Source organism: Rhinopithecus roxellana, chromosome 9, assembly GCF_007565055.1.
Source record: "Rhinopithecus roxellana isolate Shanxi Qingling chromosome 9, ASM756505v1, whole genome shotgun sequence".
NCBI lineage: Eukaryota > Metazoa > Chordata > Mammalia > Primates > Cercopithecidae > Rhinopithecus > Rhinopithecus roxellana.
Genome location: NC_044557.1, coordinates 16,606,519 through 16,627,555, shown reverse-complemented (window position 1 = coordinate 16,627,555; position 21,037 = coordinate 16,606,519). Strand labels below are relative to the sequence as shown.

At 39.7% G+C, this 21,037-nt stretch overlaps 1 protein-coding gene across 5 annotated transcripts in view; it reads left to right on the top strand.

Moving 5' to 3' along the window:
* SPIDR (scaffold protein involved in DNA repair) overlaps positions 1–21,037 on the top strand; it is a 471,127-nt gene that overhangs the window by 27,648 nt on the left and 422,442 nt on the right. For 3 of the 5 annotated variants that reach the window (XM_030937325.1, XM_030937326.1, XM_030937330.1), the window contains exons 2-4: positions 62–217; positions 4,160–4,226; positions 18,405–18,584. In XM_030937325.1, the coding sequence (XP_030793185.1) occupies positions 62–217; positions 4,160–4,226; positions 18,405–18,584 (403 nt within the window). The remainder of the gene's footprint in view (positions 1–61; positions 218–4,159; positions 4,227–18,404; positions 18,585–21,037) is intronic. The other 2 variants (XM_030937328.1, XM_030937329.1) reach the window with 1 other exon arrangement.

Below are 21,037 nucleotides of genomic sequence, written 5' to 3'. Positions count from 1 at the left end.
CTATTTAATGAAGTTGATTTTTTTTTTGTTTTGATTTTTCTTTTAATAATCATCTCCACAGAGAAAAAGGAGTTGGGATATAGAATGCCCATCCTTTCCAGGAGAAGGACCACTGCAGGTCAGAAGAGCAGGTCTCAGGACAGCAGGGGCAGCTGCCTCTCTCTCTGAAGCATGGCTCAGGTGTGGAGAAGGGTTTCAGGACACTTCTGGGACTCCGGTAAAGTATCTGTAGAATTGTTTTCCCTGAATGCCAAAGAGGAAATCGAGTGTTCAGAACATTGTAATTACATTTCGTTGTAATTCCCTTTCTTATTCTTTCAGGACACTGTAATTGGTACACTCCTTTTCTTCCCTTTCATTCCTTTAATAATCGTGGCAAGTTAGTATTCACCTTTTTTTTTTTTTTTTTGGAGACAAAGTCTCACTTTGTTGCCCAGGCTGGCACAATCATAGCTCAGGGCATCCTTGAACCCTTGAACTCCTGGGCTCAGGCTATCTTGCCTCAGCCTGTCAAATAGCTGGGACCATGCCTGGCTAATTTTTTCTTTTTTTTTTTTTTTGAGACAGAGTCTCACTTTGTCACCCAGGCTGGAGTGCGGTGGGGCTATGTTGGCTCACAGCAACCTCCGCCTCCCAGGTTCAAGCAATTCTCTTGCCTCAGCCTCTCAAGTAGCTGGGATTACAGGTGTGTGCCACCACACTCGGCTGATTTTTGTAGTTTTAGTAGAGACCGGGTTTCACCATGTTGGCCAGGCTGGTTTGGAACTCCTGACCTCAGGTAATCCACCCGCCTTGGCCTCCAGAGTGCTGGGATTACAGGCGTGAGCCACTGTGCCTGGCCGCCTGGCTAATTTTTAAAAAACTTTCTGTAGAGACAGGGTCTTGCTGTGTTGCCTAGGGTGGTCTCCAACTCCTGGCTGCAAGTCATCCTCCTGCCTCCGCCTCCCAGAGAGTTGGGATTACAGGTGTGAGCCCCCATGCCCAGCTCACACCTGTACCTCTTTAATCCATGCAGAACCTTTCTACTTTGTTTGTAAATGAAGGATATTTACTAAGAATGTTCTCAGAAGATGAAACCATTGAGCATACCACTCTTCACAAGAAATGCATATTTACTCAGGAGGCATACTCTGGAGATATTGCAGGTTTAGTTCAGGACCAGCACAATAAAGTGAATATCGCAATAAAGTGATCACATGAATTATTTGATTTCCCAGTATATATAAAAGTTATATTATACTGTAGTCTGTTAAGTGTGCAATAGTACTGTGTCTAAAAAAGCAATGTATATACCTTAATTTAACAATATTTTATTGCTAAAAAAAATGCTAACAATCATAGGAGCCTTCAGCAAGGTGTAATCTTTTTGCTGGGAGAGTCTTGCTTTGATGCTGATGGCTGCTGACTGATCAGGTTGTTGGTGGTTGAAGGTTGGGGTGGCTGTGGCAGTTTCCTAAAATAAGGTAAAAGTGAAATTTACCACATCTATTTACTATTCCTTTCATGAAAGATTACTGAGTAGCATGTGATGCTGATAACATTTGACCTGTAATAGAACTTCTTTCAAAATTGGACTCAATCCTTCCAAAGCCTGACACTGCTTTATCAACTAAGTTTATAGGATATTCTAAATTCCTTGTTACCACTTCAACAATGTTCACAGCATTTTCACCAGGAGTAGATTTTATCTCCAGAAAATACTTTATTTGTTCATCCGTAAAAAGTAACTCTTCATCCATTCAACTCTTAGAAGATTGCAACAATTCAGTCATATCTTCAGGTTCCACTTCTAATTCTAGTTCTCTTGCTGTTTCTATCACATCAGTTTTTCTGCTGAAGTCTTAAACTCCTGAGTCATACATAAGGGTTGGAATCAACTTCTTCCAAACTCCTGTTAATGCTGATATTTTGACCTTCTGTCATTAATCACGAATGTTCTTAATGGCACATAGAATGGTGAATATTTTCCTGAAAGTTTTCAATTTACTTTGCCCAGATCCATCAGAGAGGTCACTATCTGTGGCAGCTACAGCCATATGACATGTATATCTGAAATATTAAGACTTGAAAGTCAGAATCACCCCTTGATCCATAGGTTGCAGAATGGAAGTGGTGTTAGCAGGCATGAAAACAACGTTTATCTCCTTGTGCTTCTCAGTCAGAGCTCTTGGGTGACCAGGTGCATTGTCAATCAGCAGTAATAGTTTGAAAGAAATCTTTTTTTTTTTTCTGAGCAGGTCTCAACAGTGGACTTAAAGTATTACAGTAAAGAATGGTGTAAAGAGATGTGCTGTCATCCAGGCTTTGTTGTTACATTTATAGAGCACAGGCAGAGTAGATTTATCATACGGGCGCTAGAATTTTCAGAATGATACATGAGCATTGGCTTCAACTTAATGTTACCAGCTGCGTTAGCCCCAATATGAGTATCAGTCTGTTCTTTGAAGCTTTATTGCCAAGCATTGACTTCTCTCTAGCTACGAAAGTCTTAAATGGCATCATCTTCTAATATAAGGCTCTTCTATCTCTATTGAAAATCTATTATTTAGCGTAGCTACCTTCATCAGTGATCTTAACTAGATCTTCTAGATCACTTGCTGCATTACCTTGTACTTTTATGTTACGGAGATGATTTGTTCATGAACCACCCTCTGCTAGCTCCAGACTTTTCTTCTCCAGCTTCACCTCTCTCAGCCTTTGTAAAATTGAAGAGAGTTAGGACCTTGCTCTGAGTTCTGCTCTGGCTTAAAGGAATGTTATAGCTGGTTCAATTTTCTATCCAGATTGCTAAAACTCTGTATTAGCAATAGTGCTGTTTTACTTTCTTATCATTTGTGTATTCACTGGAGTAGCACTGTCAGTTTTGTTCAAGAACTTTCCTTTGCATTCACAACTGGCTTAACAATTTGGTTCAAGAGGTCTAAATTTTAGCCTATCTTAGTTTTTGCCATGCCTTCCTACCTAAGCTTAATCATTTCCAGCTTTTCTTTTCTTTTCTTTTCTTTTCTTTTTTTTTTTTTGAGACGGCGTCTCTCTCTGTCACTATGGGTGGTGCAATCTTGGCTCACGGCAACGTCTGCCTCCCAGGTTCAAGTAATTCTCCTGCCTCAGCCTCCCGAGTAGCTGGGATTACAGGTGCCTGCCACCACGCCCAGCTAATTTTTGTATTTTTAGTAGCGACGGGTTTCATCATGTTGGTCAGGCTGGTCTCGAATTCCTCACCTTAGGTGATTTACTCACTTCGGCCTCCCAAAGTGCTGGGATTACAGGCGTGAGCCACTGCGCCTGGCCATTTCCAGCTTTTGATTTAAGGTGTGAAACATTCAGCTCTTCCTTTGTTTGAGCACTTTGAGGCCATTGTAAGGTTAATTGACTTAATTTTAATGTTGTTGTGTTGCAGAGAATAGGAGGCCTAAGGAGAAGGCAAGAGGTGGAGGAGCAGCTGGTTGGTGGAGCAGTCAGAACACACACAGCATTTATTAATTTTGCTCTCTTATATTGGTTTTGACTGTGGCATCCCAAATCAGTTACAATAGTAATACCAGAGATCACTGATCACAGACCATCATAGCAGATTTAATAATAATGATAAAGTTTGAAATCTTGGGATAATTATCAAAATATGACACAGAGACACAAGTTTATAGGTGAGCAGATGCTGTTGGAAAAATGGCACACAGAATTGGTTGACACAGGATTGCCAGAAATTTTCAATTTGTAAAAAACGCTTTATCTGTGAAGCACAATCAAACAAGATATGCCTGTATATTCAGAATCTTTTGGCAATGAGATGTTCTGGATAATTTTTGTGTGTTTGTGTAACTTACAGAGGAATGCTATTGCAAACTCAAGATAATTTGGGTATGAGTAGTAATGAGTACCTCATAGGCAGTCGGAGTCATATGTGTGAGCAGATATTACATTGAATGTTAATGTGAAATGTTTTGGTCAGTCAGATCTCTTTAGATTCTGGAAAAATACAACAAATTTATAAATATATAAGGAGTACATGCTTTGGGAATACTGAAATTGGTGAATTGGTAAAGGAAATCAGAGAAGAATATGTTAAGGAGAGTATAGTTTAAGATTTTGAATATTTTATAAAAGTTTTTTTTTTGCATTTGTCACATAAATTCCATGATTATTATTTTGCCTGCAGTCATTAACAGCTGAAGAGAAGACGATTACAGAAAAACACCTTGAATTATCCCCTAGACGCAAACAAGGTAACTATTTTGTTGATTTCTTGACAGAGGAGATATAAGACTAATAAATCCATCTGTGATTATTTTAAAAATTTGCTTTTTTAAAAAAGTTACATGGTTTGGAGAGACTATATTCATAGTTAAAAAACATCAAGACAAGGTAAAAAGGTATTTTTGAGAACTCTGTCATCGCTGTCACCGTCTACCCCATTTCTCCTGCCCGCCTAGCTAACATTTTTTTGTGTGTCCTTGCTGAGTTCTTTTTTTTTTTTGAGACAGAGTCTCGCTCTGTCGCCCAGGCTGGAGTGCAGTGGCGCGACCTCGGCTCACTGCAAGCTCCACCTCCCAGGTTCATGCCATTCTCCTGCCCCAGCCTCCTGAGTAGTTGGGACTACAGGTGCCCGCCACTGTTCCCGACTAATTTTTTTGTGTGTTTTTAGTAGAGATGGGGTTTCACCATGTTAGCCAGGGTGGTCTTGATCTCCTGACCTCATGATCTGCCTGCCTTGGCCTCCCAAAGTGCTGGGATTACAGGCGTGAGCCACCGTGCTTGGCCCCTGAGTTCATTTTTGTCACAGAGCACAGTAGGTTAGCTCATGCTCATAGCTCCAGGGTTTTGTGTGTGTGTTTTTTTTTTTAAATCAGATTTGGGAAGGAAATGTGACCTATGCCAAAAGAACTATACTGCTTCAGGCTCTGAAATTCTTTCCTGATGAATTAGGGAACTTTCAATAAGTAGTAGAAAACTGTTCAAACACTAGAGTATTTGGATAAATGAGGTTGAATTTGTCTCCTGCAGCAGGACATCCAGAGGGCTAAATTCTTTTTTTTTTTTTTTTTTTTATTATACTTTAAGTTCTAGGGTACATGTGCATAACGTGCAGGTTTGTTACATATGTATACTTGTGCCATGTTGGTGTGCTGCACCCATCAACTCGTCAGCACCCATCAGTTCGTCATTTATATCAGGTATAACTCCCAATGCAATTCCTCCCCCCTCCCCCCTCCCCATGATAGGCCCCAATGTGTAATGTTCCCCTTCCCGAGTCCAAGTGATGTCATTGTTCAGTTCCCACCTATGAGTGAGAACATGTGGTGTTTGGTTTTCTGTTCTTGTGATAGTTTGCTAAGAATGATGGTTTCCAGCTGCATCCATGTCCCTACAAAGGATGCAAACTCATCCCTTTTTATGGCTGCATACTATTCCATGGTGTATATGTGCCACATTTTCTTAATCCAGTCTGTCACAGATGGACATTTGGGTTGATTCCAAGTCTTTGCTATTGTGAATAGTGCTGCAATAAACATACGTGTGCATGTGTCTTTATAGCAGCATGATTTATAATCCTTTGGGTATATACCCAGTAGTGGGATGGCTGGGTCATATGGTACATCTAGATCTAGATCCTTGAGGAATCGCCATACTGTTTTCCATAATGGTTGAACTAGTTTACAATCCCACCAACAGTGTAAAAGTGTTCCTATTTCTCCACATCCTCTCCAGCACCTGTTGTTTCCTGACTTTTGAATGATTGCCATTCTAACTGGTGTGAGATGGTATCTCATTGTGGTTTTGATTTGCATTTCTCTGATGGCCAGTGATGATGAGCATTTTTTCATGTGTCTGTTGGCTGTATGAATGTCTTCTTTTGAGAAGCGTCTGTTCATATCCTTTGCCCACTTTTTGATGGGGTTGTTTGTTTTCTTCTTGTATATTTGTTTGAGTTCTTTGTAGATTCTGGATATTAGCCCTTTGTCAGATGAGTAGATTGCAAAAATATTCTCCCATTCTGTAGGTTGCCTGTTCACTCTGATGGTAGTTTCTTTTGCTGTGCAGAAGCTCTTTAGTTTAATTAGATCCCATTTGTCAATTTTGGCTTTTACTGCCGTTGCTTTTGGTGTTTTAGACATGAAGTCCTTGCCCATGCCTATGTCCTGAATGGTACTACCTAGGTTTTCTTCTAGGGTTTTTATTGTTTTAGGTCTAACATTTAAGTCTCTAATCCATCTTGAATTAATTTTCGTATAAGGAGTAAGGAAAGGATCCAGTTTCAGCTTTCTACTTATGGCTAGCCAATTTTCCCAGCACCATATATTAAATAGGGAATCCTTTCCCCATTTCTTGTTTCTCTCAGATTTGTCAAAGATCAGATGGCGGTAGATGTGTGGTATTATTTCTGAGGACTCTGTTCTGTTCCATTGGTCTATAGCTCTGTTTTGGTACCAGTACCATGCTGTTTTGGTTACTGTAGCCTTGTAGTATAGTTTGAAGTCAGGTAGCGTGATGCCTCCAGCTTTGTTCTTTTGGCTTAGGATTGTCTTGGCAATGCGGGCTCTTTTTTGGTTCCATGTGAACTTTAAAGCCATTTTTTCCAATTCTGTGAAGAAACTCGTTGGTAGCTTGATGGGGATGGCATTGAATCTATAAATAACCTTGGGCAGTATGGCCATTTTCACGATATTGATTCTTCCTATCCATGAGCATGGTATGTTCTTTCATTTGTTTGTGTCTTCTTTGATTTCACTCATCAGTGGTTTGTAGTTCTCCTTGAAGAGGTCCTTTACATCCCTTGTAAGTTGGATTCCTAGGTATTTTATTCTCTTTGAAGCAATTGTGAATGGAAGTTCATTCATGATTTGGCTCTCTGTTTGTCTGTTACTGGTGTATAAGAATGCTTGTGATTTTTGCACATTAATTTTGTATCCTGAGACTTTGCTGAAGTTGCTTATCAGCTTAAGGAGATTTTGGGCTGAGACGATGGGGTTTTCTAAATATACAATCATGTCATCTGCAAACAGGGACAATTTGACTTCTTCTTTTCCTAACTGGATACCCTTGATTTCTTTCTCTTGCCTGATTGCCCTAGCCAGAACTTCCAACACTATGTTGAATAGGAGTGGTGAGAGAGGGCATCCCTGTCTTGTGCCAGTTTTCAAAGGGAATTTTTCCAGTTTTTGCCCATTCGGTATGATATTGGCTGTGGGTTTGTCATAAATAGCTCTTATTATTTTGAGGTACATTCCATCAATACCGAATTTATTGAGTGTTTTTAGCATGAAGGGCTGTTGAATTTTGTCAAAAGCCTTTTCTGCATCTATTGAGATAATCATGTGGTTCTTGTCTTTGGTTCTGTTCATATGCTGGATTACGTTTATTGATTTGCGAATGTTGAACCAGCCTTGCATCCCAGTGATGAAGCCCACTTGATCATGATGGATAAGCTTTTTGATGTGCTGCTGAATCTGGTTTGCCAGTATTTTATTGAGGATTTTTGCATCGATGTTCATCAGGGATATTGGTCTAAAATTGTTTTTTTTTGTTGTGTCTCTGCCAGGCTTTGGTATCAGGATGATGTTGGCCTCATAAAATGAGTTAGGGAGGATTCCCTCTCTTTCAATTGATTGGAATAGTTTCAGAAGGAATGGTACCAGCTCCTCTTTGTAACTCTGGTAGAAGTCAGCTGTGAATCCATCTGGTCCTGGACTTTTTTTGGTTGGTAGGCTATTAATTATTGCCTCAATTTCAGAGCCTGCTATTGGTCTATTCAGGGATTCAACTTCTTCCTGGTTTAGTCTTGGAAGAGTGTAAGTGTCCAGGAAATTATCCATTTCTTCTAAATTTTCTAGTTGATTTGCGTAGAGGTGTTTATAGTATTCTCTGATGGTAGTTTGTATTTCTGTGGGGTCCGTGGTGATATCCCCTTTATCATTGTTTATTGCATCTATTTGATTCTTCTCTCTTTTCTTCTTTATTAGCCTTCCTAGCGGTCTGTCAATTTTGTTGATCTTTTCAAACAACCAACTCCTGGATTCATTGATTTTTTGGAGGGTTTTTTGTGTCTCTATCTCCTTCAGTTCTGCTCTGATCTTAGTTATTTCTTGCCTTCTGCTAGCTTTTGACTGTATTTGCTCTTGCTTCTCCAGTTCTTTTAATTGTGATGTTAGAGTGTCAATTTTAGATCTTTCCTGCTTTCTCTTATGGGCATTTAGTGCTATAAATTTCCCTCTACAAGTGCTTTAAATGTGTCCCAGAGATTCTGGTATGTTGTATCTTTGTTCTCATTGGTTTCAAAGAACATCTTTATTTCTGCTTTCATTTCATTATGGACCCAGTAGTCATTCAGGAGCAGGTTGTTCAGTTTCCATGTAGTTGAGCGGTTTTGATTGAGTTTCTTAGTCCTGAGTTCTAGTTTGATTGCACTGTGGTCTGAGAGACAGTTTGTTATAATTTCTGTTCTTGTACATTTGCTGAGGAGTGCTTTACTTCCAATTATGTGGTCAATTTTGGAATAAGTGCGATGTGGTGCTGAGAAGAATGTATATTCTGTTGATTTGGGGTGGAGAGTTCTATAGATGTCTATTAGGTCCGCTTGGTGCAGAGATGAGGTCAATTCCTGGATATCCTTGTTAACTTTCCGTCTCGTTGATCTGTCTAATGTTGACAGTGGAGTGTTGAAGTCTCCCATTATTATTGTATGGGAGTCTACGTCTCTTTGTAAGTCTCTAAGGACTTGCTTTATGAATCTGGGTGCTCCTGTATTGGGTGCATATATATTTAGGATAGTTAGCTCTTCCTGTTGAATTGATCCCTTTACCATTATGTAATGGCCTTCTTTGTCTCTTTTGATCTTTGATGGTTTAAAGTCTATTTTATCAGAGACTAGTATTGCAACCCCTGCTTTTTTTTGTTCTCCATTTGCTTGGTAGATCTTCCTCCATCCCTTTATTTTGAGCCTATGTATGTCTCTGCATGTGAGATGGGTCTCCTGAACACAGCAGACTGATGGGTCTTGACTCTTTATCCAGTTTGCCAGTCTGTGTCTTTTAATTGGAGCATTTAGTCCATTAACATTTAAGGTTAATATTGTTATGTGTGAATTTGATCCTGCCATTATGATATTAACTGGTTATTTTGCTCGTTAGTTGATGCAGTTTCTTCCTAGCCTCGATGGTCTTTACATTTTGGCATGTTTTTGCAATGGCTGGTACTGGTTGTTTCTTTCCATGTTTAGGGCTTCCTTCAGGGTCTCTTGTAAGGCAGGCCTGGTGGTGACAAAATCTCTAAGCATTTGCTTATCTGTAAAGGATTTTATTTCTCCTTCACTGATGAAACTTAGTTTGGCTGGATATGAAATTCTGGGTTTAAAATTCTTTTCTTTAAGAATGTTGAATATTGGCCCCCACTATCTTCTGGCTTGTAGAGTTTCTGCCGAGAGGTCTGCTGTTAGTCTGATGGGCTTCCCTTTGTGGGTAACCTGACCTTTCTCTCTGGCTGCCCTTAAGATTTTTTCCTTCATTTCAACTTTGGTGAATCTGGCAATTATGTGTCTTGGAGTTGCTCTTCTCGAGGAGTATCTTTGTGGTGTTCTCTGTATTTCCTGAATTTGAATGTTGGCCTGCCCTACTAGGTTGGGGAAGTTCTCCTGGATGATATCCTGAAGAGTGTTTTCCAACTTGGTTCCATTTTCCCCCTCACTTTCAGGCACCCCAATCAGACGTAGATTTGATCTTTTTACATAATCCCATACTTCTTGCAGGCTTTGTTCATTTCTTTTTCTTCTTTTTTCTTTTGCTTTGTCTTCTCGCTTCATTTCATTCATTTGATCCTCAATCGCTGATACTCTCTTCCAGTTGATCGAGTCGGTTACTGAAGCTTGTGGATTTGTCACGTATTTCTCGTGTCATGGTTTTCATCTCTGTCATTTCATTTATGACCTTCTCTGCATTAATTATTCTAGCTATCAATTCTTCCACTCTTTTTTCAAGATTTTTAGTTTCTTTGCGCTGGGTACGTAATTCCTCCTTTAGCTCTGAGAAGTTTGATGGACTGAAGCCTTCTTCTCTCATCTCGTCAACGTCATTCTCTGACCAGCTTTGATCCGTTGCTGGCGATGGGCTGCGCTCCTTTGCAGGGGGAGATGCGCTCTTAGTTTTTGAATGTCCAGCTTTTCTGCCCTGCTTCTTCCCCATCTTTGTGGTTTTATCTGCCTCTGGTCTTTGATGATGGTGACGTACTGATGGGATTTTGGTATAGGTGTTCTTCCTGTTTGGTAGTTTTCCTTCTAATAGTCAGGACCCTCAGCTGTAGGTCTGTTGGAGATTGCTTGAGGTCCACTCCAGACCCTGTTTGCCTGGGTATCAGCAGCAGAGGTTGCAGAAGATAATATTGCTGAACAGCGAGTGTACCTGTCTGATTCTTACTTTGGAAGCTTCCTCTCGGGGGTATACTCCACCCTGTGAGGTGTGGGGTGTCAGACTGCCCCTAGTGGGGGATGTCTCCCACTAGGCTACTCAGGGTCAGGGACCCACTTGAGCAGGCAGTCTGTCCGTTCTCAGATCTCAACCTCTGTGTTGGGAGATCCACTGCTCTCTTCAAAGCTGTCAGACAGAGTCATTCGCGTCTGCACAGGCCTCTGCTGCTTCCCCTGTTGTTTTTTACCTGTGCCCTGTCCCCAGAGGTGGAGTCTACAGAGACAGGCAGGTTTCCTTGAGCTGCTGTGAGCTCCACCCAGTTGGAGCTTCCCAGCGTCTTTGTTTACCTACTTAAGCCTCAGCAATGGCGGGTGCCCCTCCCCCAGCCTAGCTGCTGCTGTTTCGGTTAGATCGCAGACTGCTGTGCTAGCAATGAGGGAGGCTCCGTGGCCGTGGGACCCTCCCAGCCAGGTGTGGGTATAATCTCCTGGTGTGCCCGTTTGCTTAAAGCGCAGTATTGGGGTGGGAATTACCCGATTTTCCAGGTGTTGTGTGTCTCAGTTCCCCTGGCTAGGAAAAGGGATTCCCTTCCCCCTTGCGCTTCCCAGGTGAGGCAATGCCTCGCCCTGCTTCAGCTCTCGCTCGTCGGGCTGCAGCAGCTGACCAGTACCGATTGTCCGGCACTCCCCAGTGAGATGACCCCAGTACCTCAGTTGAAAATGCAGAAATCACCGGTCTTCTGTGTCGCTCGTGCCGGGACTTGGAGACTGGAGCTGTTCCTATTCGGCCATCTTGCTCTGCCCCCCAGAGGGCTAAATTCTTTCTGAATTCTGTAGCCTGAGTGTGGGATTGGTTCTCATGGTCGGTAGGTGGTGGCTGAATTCTCCAGGCTGAATTCTTGGAAGAGTGTAGGTGCTGAGGATTTTCGCCAAGTCAGCTTTGCCTTTCTTTTGGGAAGGAATGCCCTTCCCAGTACCTCTACCTTTGACTAGAACCTGTTATAAAGGGTCACCTCCACTAAAGATACTTTAGTGAAATTAAGGATTTTTAGATAGGTATGTTGCTGCTAAAGAAAACTGGGGTTATCAGTAATGAAGAGGGAGTGAGTGGATATTAGGTAGGCCGCTGGTTCTGCCGCCATAGGCAGTCAGCCCTGCTGTGGGTGTGTAGGAAGAGTGAGGGCTTGTGACTTCCGGGATCTTGCTGCGTCGTATCTCTATAATCTTTGAAAACTAAGCTAAACATTCGCAGTCTCAGTTTTGTATCTGGAGAATGGTTATAATCTTTGAGTTATTATGAATATTAAGTGAGCTAAAAATAGTAGATTAAATGCCTAAAGGTACTTCAGTAGGTGCTTGATGAGAGCAGTTGCTCATATGTCAGTGGCATAACTTTCTGTGACATTCTAAACCATGTTATTATTTCAGTGACATGCATTCTTTTCTATGCAAATGAAAAATAAAATTTGCCAAAAATGTTTCTTTAAAATTTATAAAATGTTGTATTATGAGATAAACTGTACACATCTTTTAAATACTATAATCTTCTGATGGAATTGCAGAAGCTGTTGTCAGAGACAAGCCTCTGACTCTGACCTTAGGCACACATTACAAAAGCATGTTCCCCGACTCTGCTTCCCAGCTGTCATAAAAGTACTGCCTCCTCACCCAAAATGTAGTATAGAATTTTTATCCTGGAATTTTTGTTAATAGGATGTCTTAAACTAATACTTCAGTATTAGTTTAAATGAACCAGTTTAAATGAACCTGTGAAAAATGAACCAGTTCTATGAAATTCCTTGAGTCTCTTTTTCTATCAATCTCCACTACAAATAGCAAGCCTTTATTAAGTTATTAATAATAATTTTTTGCCTTAACAAGCTGCATGTGTTATAAATAAAGTAACTATACATTCATACAAGCTCTTCTAACCTTTCAGAATATATTGATCATTCTATAGAGTAGAAAGTACACCAGAGTATGGGTCAAATAAGTAGTGGCATGGGAAGATCATCCAAAAATATATTTTTGTTATGAAATACAAGGTAACAACTTATTTAATGTTTCTTTTTCAAAGTTGAATTTACTTATACATGTTTAAAATCTTCAGAAAAGATTCAAGCCGTATCTCTTTAAAGAAAAATACTTTTCCCCCCAACATATTATAAAGGTTTAGAAACCAAAATTAACTTCATCTTTGAATATTATAGCAATTGGCACTAATGAGAAAAGGAAAAAACTAAAATTAGCCGGCTAATAAAAAATTACTAATTATTATTATTATTATTTCTTGAGCTGCCTGTTTCCCCACTGGACCACTGGCTTCTTAAGGGCAGACCCCATCTGTTGCTCATCTTTATATCACTGCTGAACTAGTTTCCAAAGGCTGTATTACAGCCTTTGGAAGTACCACAAACTGGGTGGCTTAATCAGCAGAAACTGACTGTCTCACAGTTCTGTAGGCCAGTCTCCAAAATGAAGCTATTGGGAGGGTTGGTTCCTTCTGAGGGCTGTGGGGGAAGAATCTGTTCTAGACCTCTCTCCTTGGCTTATAGATGACTGCCTTCTTCCTCTGTCTCTTCCCCAGGTCTCTTCACATTGTTTTCTCTGTGCATGTCTGTCTGTGTGTCCAGATTTCCGCTTATAAGGATTTCAGTCATCTTGGATTAGGGCCCACCCTAATGACCTTACTTGAATTTGACTACCTCTATGAAGACCCTGTCTCCAAATAAAGTCACATTCTGAGGTACAGAAGGTTAGGACTTCAACATATGAATTTTGGGGGCGGGGGGGGGGAGCGGGGACACAGTTCAGCTCATAACACCGGGTGCTAGGACAGTGCCTAGCCCACAGTGGGCACCCAGAAATGTTCAGTCTGGCTAATATTTATCCTACGGTTCCATTGGAATGAGCCTTGGTATCAAGGACACCCTCTTTTCAGCAAGTAAAATGAGTTACTAATCAATTTCTGATAGTGGTTTTAACTGTCTAGTTGTGCAGTGAGGTGCCTATAATTCATGGGTTTATAAATCTAGAGTCCTGGTCTTGTTTTAATGACATAACTAATGATTATCCTGTCTTTTAAATTAGATGGTACATAAGCATCAGACAGTTACATATTTTCTTAGATACTCACACTAAACTAATCATGAAAACAACTGCAGGTCTCTCTGACTTGGGAGCCACGCATAATGGTTAAGAACATGGACTCAGAAGCTAAAGTGCCTGGGTGTGCCTCTCAGGCACCACAGCTGCTGGCTGAAAAAAGGCATTACATTTGGGAAGTGCTTTTCAATGAATGACTTATAACATAGGAACTGTACGAATAAAGCTGGTAAATTCACCTAAGCATAAAGGGAAAAATAGCAAGGCCAAAATTACATATATATGTCTGGTATTGTATAGGGCAGGAAGATCACTTGAGCCCAGGAGTTTGAGGCTGCAGTGTGCTGTGATCATGCCTGTGTACAGATGCTGCAGTCCATCCTGGGCAACATAGCAAGACCACATCTCTTATAAAAAATTACATGTACATAAACAAAATTTAAAATTCAGAAAAACCAGGGAAAATATTGTGACTCATGTCACAGACCAAGGCTGATCTTTCTCATAAAGAACTGTCAGAACTTAATCTAGGGGAAAAAAGATAACTATTGCAAAAATAATGGTTATGGAGAGACTACTTTCAAAAAGGGAAATATAAATGATTTTCAAATGTATGAAAAGATGCTCAGCCTCAAGGCAGTGAGGTCAGTTTTTTCTGATCGGATCATCCAAAATCTTAGTATATGTCTTTCTGTTTGTTCTTTTATGTTCTTTTAAAGTCTAAAAACGTATAGTTTGGTTTTACATGTCTCTTAAGTATCGGGGAACCCACCCCCAATATTTCAACGTAGGTTCTATTTTCGCTAAGTGTTGGCCAGCTGAGAAATAAAGAGAAAGAGTACAAAGAGAGGAATTTTACTGCTGGGCCTCCAGGGGTGACATCACATATCGGTAGGACTGTGATGCCCACCTGAACAGCAAAACCAGCAGGTTTTTATTAAGGACTTCAAAAGGGGAGTGGGTATACGAACAGGGAGTAGGTCACAAAGATCACATGCTTCAAAGGGCAAAAAGAAGAACAAAGATCACATGCTTCTGAGGACAATAAAGATCACAAGGCAAAGGGCAAAGCAAAGATCACAAGGCAAAGGGTGAAATCAAAAACTCCTGAGAAGGGTCTATATTCAGCTGTGCACGTATTGTCTTGATAAACATCTTAAACAACAGAAAACAGGGTTTGAGAGCAGAGAACCCGTCTGACCTCAAATTCACCAGGGTGGGTTTTTTCCCCCACCCTGTTATGCCTGAGGGTACTGCAGGAGACCAGTCCTTATCTCAGCCGCATAGGAGAGACACTCCCAGAGAAGCCATTTATAGACCTCCCCCCAGGAATGCATTCCTTCCCCAGGGTATTAATTATTAATATTCCTTGCTGGGAAAAGAATTTAGTGATATCTTCCCTACTTGCATGTCCGTTTATAGGCTCTCTGCAAGAAGAAAAATATGGCTCTATTCTGCCCAACCCCGCAGGCCATCAGACCTTATGGTTGTCTTCCCTTGTTCCCTGAAAATCGCTGTTCTCTTTTTTTTCAAGGTGCACTGATTTCATATTGTTCAAACACATGTGTTTTACAATCAATTTATACAGTGTAACACAATAGTGGTCCTGAGGTGAGGTACATTCTCACCTTACGAAGATAACAGGATTGAGAGATTAAAGACAGGCATAAGAAATTATAAAAGTATTATTTGGGAAGTGATAAATGTCTATATTAGAATGAAATCTTCACAATTTATGTTCAGAGATTGAAGTACAGAAATTGTAAAAGTATTAATTTTGGGAACTGATATATGTCCATATTAAAATGAAATCTTCACAATTTATGTTCCTCTGCCATGGTTCCAGCTGGTCCCTCCATTCGGGGTCCCTGACTTCCCGTGACACTTAAGTTTCTTGTAGGTATTTTATTGTTTTTTCTACTGCTTTAAATTTGATTTCATATCATAGTTTGTACCTTGCCACCTTTATTGGACTTTCTTATTAATGGTAGTAATTTTTCAGTTGGTTTCTTGACTTTTCCATGAATTCATTTTGTAATTTGCAAATAGTGATAACTTCCTTTTCTTTTTTTTTTTTTTTTTTTTTTTTTTTTGAGATGATGTCTCACTCTGTCACCCAGGCTAGAGTGCAGTGGCGCGATCTCTGCTCACTGCGACCTCCACCTCCTGGGTTCAAGCAGTTATCTGCCTCAGTCTCCGGAGTAGCTGGGATTACAGGCCCCCACAACCATGCCTGGCTAATTTTTTGTATTTTTAGTAGAGATGGGGTTTCACCGTCTTGGCCAGCCTGGTGTTGAGCTTCTGACCTCGTGATCCACCTGCCTCAGCTTCCCGAAGTCTGGGATTACAAGCGTGAGCCACTGCTCCCGGCCGATAACTTGCTTCTTGACTTATTTTTCAAATGCACAATAATGATAGAGATCGATAATGTCTCTTGCAAGTACTCAGTTTATTAGCTTTTTAGATAGATACAGATTCTTAGGATGTTCTGAATAGTTTATTTTCCCTTTTATAACATGAACAATAGGCCACTTCAGTAATTCTAGATGTTTGTGGCACAAAGTAGTAAGCGTTCAGTAAATGTTGACTATTCCATGTTTTTTGCCTTTGTAAATACTGTTTTTTCAGACATCATCTTGTTAGTGAATCCTCTTTTCCTGATCAATGCAAAGTGGAATATTCAGTTTTTTTGTGCCACCACTATTCCATGACATACATCTGGTATAGTGTTAGTTTTTTTCATGATTAGTGTTTCCTTCCAGACCATACATGTTCCTTGTGGGAAGGAGTTTTCTTTTCTTTTCTTTTCTTTTCCTTTCTTTTTTAGAGATGGGATCTTACTCTGTCACTCAGGATGGAGTGCCGTGGTGCAGTCATAGCTCACTGCAGCCTCAAACATTTGCTCTTAAACTCGTCCTCCTGCTTCAGACTTACAAGTAGCTGGGACTACAGGCATGCACCACTATGCTCAGTTAATTTTTTAATTTTTTGTAGAGATTGGGTCTCACTGTGTTGCCTAGGCTGGAGTTTTTTTTTGTTTCTTCATGGTTTACTGTATCAGAGGGGTTCTGTAAATATGTATCTGATGAAGCCTAGGTTTATTTTTTGTAAAACATGAATTTTATAAATATCTAATCTCTTCATTTCATAGTGTATTGAAATGTGCTTTGAAATATATCAAATATTATACCACATAGGATAAGATATGTATGTATATATGTACATATATATGTTTTAGCATTATATTTATAATTATGAATATAAATAGAATAATTGATTTTTATTAGGTATATATTCCTTTTCTGATCAATATCAGAAAAGTTTGCTGTTGACTTTTGATTCTACCAAGATGAAATAGACCCATTCTGGCTAGGTTTTCCACCTATTAGAATGGCTATAATAAAAAATAGTGGCAATACCAAATGCTGGTGAGGTTGTGGAGAGAGTGGATCACCAGTACATTGCAGGTGTACAGTAAAATGGTACAGCCACTCGAGAGCAGTCTGGTGGTTTCTTAAAGACTAAACATGGAATTACCATATAACTCAGCAACTGCATGCTTAGGCATTTGTCCCAGAGAATGAAAATCAAATTTAGATAACATCTTGTACACAGATGTTTATAAGCAGTTTTGTTCATAATAGCCCCAAACTAGAAACAACACAGATGTCCTTCAGTAGGTGAATGATTAAACAAACTATGGTGCATAGTATCATGGTGTACTATTCAGTAATAAAAACAAAATAAATGTTGATAACTTAGATGAATGTCTAGGAAATTATTCTGAGTGAAAAAAGTCAATCCTAAAAGGTTACATAGTGATTTTATTTATATAACCTGTGTGTGTGTGTGTGTGTGTGTGTGTGAGAGAGAGAGAGAGAGAGAGAGAGAGGAGAGAAGAGAGAAAGGGAGAGAGACGGAGACAGAGAGAGATAGAGTTTCGCTCTTGTTGCCCAGGCTGGAGTGCAGTGGCTCAATCTTGGCTTACTGCAACCTCTGCCTCCTGGGTTCAAGCAATTCTCCTGCCTCAGCCTCCCCAAGTAGCTGAGATTACAGGTACCTGCAACCACGCCTGGCTAATTTTTTGTATTTTTAGTGGAAATGGGGTTTCACCATGTTGGCCAGGCTGGTCTCGATTATATAACATTTTTATAATGACAGAATTACAGAAATGCAAAACTGAGTAGTGGTTGACAGAGTTCAGGGATTGATATGGGGCCAGGAGATGGTGTAGCTATAAAAAGGTAATACAAGGCATCCTGTGGTGATAGAATTGATCTGTATCTTGACTGGATCAGTGTCAGTATCCTGGTTGTGTTGTTATAGTTTTGCAAGATGTTACCATTGGAGGGACTGGGTGATGGATACAAGAGTTTTCTCTGTTATTTCTTATAACTGTATATGAATCTAATATTATCTCAAAATAAAAAGTGTAATTAAATACAATATTTGGTCTTAAGTGTTTTAAGCACCCTGCTCCCAGAGCTCTTAGTATGGCAAAGGAAGCACACAGAAGCATTCCTGTTACTCATAAGTTTTGACTTTGTGTTTTGCATTTTAAAAAATTTTTTGTTTTCATCAAATACCCCAGGAAGTTATACTTTTATAAAATGTTATTTCAGGTCTTATTTTCCTGGTTTTCTTTTGTGCTCTAGTCACTTTCCTTTTTTTGTATAACTTAACCAGTTCTACTTTTTCTTCTTGGAACTTGGCTTCGAACCCAGAGAATGTTAGTGAGATTGTACATAGAACTTTAGGTAGAAAGATTTGACGTAGACATTGCTTTTCCTATCACAGAGTTTTGTGTATTCGTGACTTTGGCAAAATTACACGCATAAATTTGTATTCTGATAAATGACCATATAAGGAGATGATATTTATGTGCTTTCTTTTTCTTCAACAGAAACTACCACATCTAAAAGCACCAGTGGGCTTACAGACATAACATGGAGTTCCAGTGGAAGTGATTTGTCGGATGAAGATAAGACACTTTCTCAATTACAGAGAGATAATGGACATTGCTCTAGAATAGACAGATTTTGTAACAGGAACATTGTGTGTCCAGAAGATGGGACTAATGAAGGTAAATTGATAATTTTGTTAGAAATCCAGTTTCTGTTAAATATTGGATTTAATATTGGAAGAAACTTACATTCCTTTCTAGTATTTATCATTAACATTCCACCTATCAGAATGGCTACAATAAAAAATAGTGACAATACCAAATGGTGGTGAGGTGGTGGAGGAACTGGATCACCACCAGTACATTGCAGGTGTACAGTAAAATGGTACAGCCACTCTGGAAAAGAGTCTGGCAGTTTCTTAAAGACTAAGCATGCAATTACCATACAGCCCAGCAACTGCACCTTTAGGCATTTGTCCCAGAGAATGAAAATTAAATTCCTTTCTAATAAGATTTTACTGAGTCCCACCCTCTATGGTAAACACTTCAGAAACATTTTCTTGTTTAATATTTCTCAAAGCAACTCTAGGAGATAGGTATTACAGATATTATTTTTATAGTTAACAACTTAAGCTTGGACTGATGGAATGGATTGGGATTCCATTTTAGGTCTCTTTGCTCCATAGCCAGTTCTTTCACCTTCTACACAGTGCCACGCCCACACTGCCTTCTTCCCAACCTGTTGGGTAAATACTTTGACAACCAGTGTGTGGTAGAGGTGTAACGTACTGACAAATTTCTATTCAGATGACGTTTTATATTGTGTCATGTTTTAGACAATTGAAAGCAGAGTTTCTTATCTTTGACACTCTTGACATTTTGGGCCAGATGATTCTTTGTTATGGGGAGTAGCACCTTCCTCTGCCTGTAGGATATTCTGCCGTGTCCCTTGCCTTTACCTGCTAGGTAAAGGATCCCAACCACAGTGATGATAACCAAAGATGTCTCCAGATGTTGTCAAGGGTTGCCTGAAGGATAAAAATCACCCCTAGTTGATAACCACAGATGTAGAATTATGGAAATCATGTTCTTTTAGAATTTTTAAAATATACAAATATTCTATAGAGTATTTAAATGTCTTAATGTTTTCAAAATAAGCTTGTGACTTTTAACTCTTGACAGATCATGTTAGTTATCTAGGGTTAGGTTTGTACAGACAGCTTCTCGGGAGGGTAGTTAAATTCTTTTGACCACTTTGTATGTCATTTTGGTAACTATTAATTCCATTGACATTTTAGTAGTTACCAGGTGAAGTGGTATTTTAAGATTATATATAAGCTGATAGCAATTCGACCATAGTAAATGAAATTTGTTGTTACATAACTCTTGGTTTGTCTTCATACATTTCAGAATGCAAAGTTTATGCTTTTTATGGGTAAATAGTATGGTTTGTGCCTCCCAAAGTGCTGGGATTACACATGTGAGCCATCGTGCCCGGCCTCCCTTCCATTTGGTTTTTACCAATTGTCTAAAAGTTTTTATAACTTTTGGAAAATCTCTTAAATTACTGGAGATCCAATTTCCTTATCTGTAAAATGCAAATATAAGTGTAATAGTAGCAGTCTTCCTGTTTTTTAAAAGTTTTGTGACCACAAAAGTTTTGTGATGAAAGCCCCAGTTATTTCATAGCATGCATCACATTGCAATATGTATTAATCTGTGGGCTACTTCAGGCTAGGGATGGTGCTGTTTTCTCTCTTATATTTATTTCGTATTGTGAGTATCTTGAATGGTGTGATGGGCTCTTTTTAGGCACTTGCTTTGTCTAATGAATGAAGGTGTGAATGAATGAACGAGTGCTGCAAAGATGTGTGATACTGGCGGCAGCTCTGAGGGCACTTGTGTTTTTCCCTTGTCTGTCCCTGGCTTCCTGTTGGGAAGGTTCAGCAGCCTGGAAAATCTCTAATGTGTTCCCCTGCCTGGCTTCCATGACTAAATTTGATGTTAATGTGGGAAGCAGTTGCCATTATGCATCTGCTTCTCTCAGTGGTGGCTGGACCTTCAGTCTGTTAAGATCATTATAGTGGCTGTTTTTTTTTAAGAGATGAGGTCTTGCTCTGCCACCGAGGCTGAAGTGCAGTGGATCATAGCTCACTGCAGCTTCAAACTCCTGTGGTCAAGCAATCCTACTATATCCTCTTAATTGTGTTTAGTGAAAAAGTCTAGCTGTGTAAGAAAGGAGGAAAAAATAACAATACATAGTTTATTTGCTTAAACATGCTGGAGAAACTCTACAAGGATACAGAAACAATAAAAGTAGTTAAAATTGGAGTTGGGGTAAGATTTGGGAGAAACAGTGATTTAAGAGTAGAAATATACTTTTCACTGTCTACATTTTTTTTTTTTTTTTTTTTTTTTTTGAGACAGAGTCTCGTTCTGTTGCCCTGGCTGGAGTTGAGTGGCACGATCTCGGCTCACTGCAACCTCCACTTCCCAGGTTCAAACGATTCTGGTGCCTCAGCCACCTGAGTAGCTGGGACTATAGATGTGCGCTGCCATGTCCAGCTAATTTTTTGTGTTTTTAATAGAGACAGCATTTCATCTTGTTGACCAGGCTGGTCTTGAACTCCTGA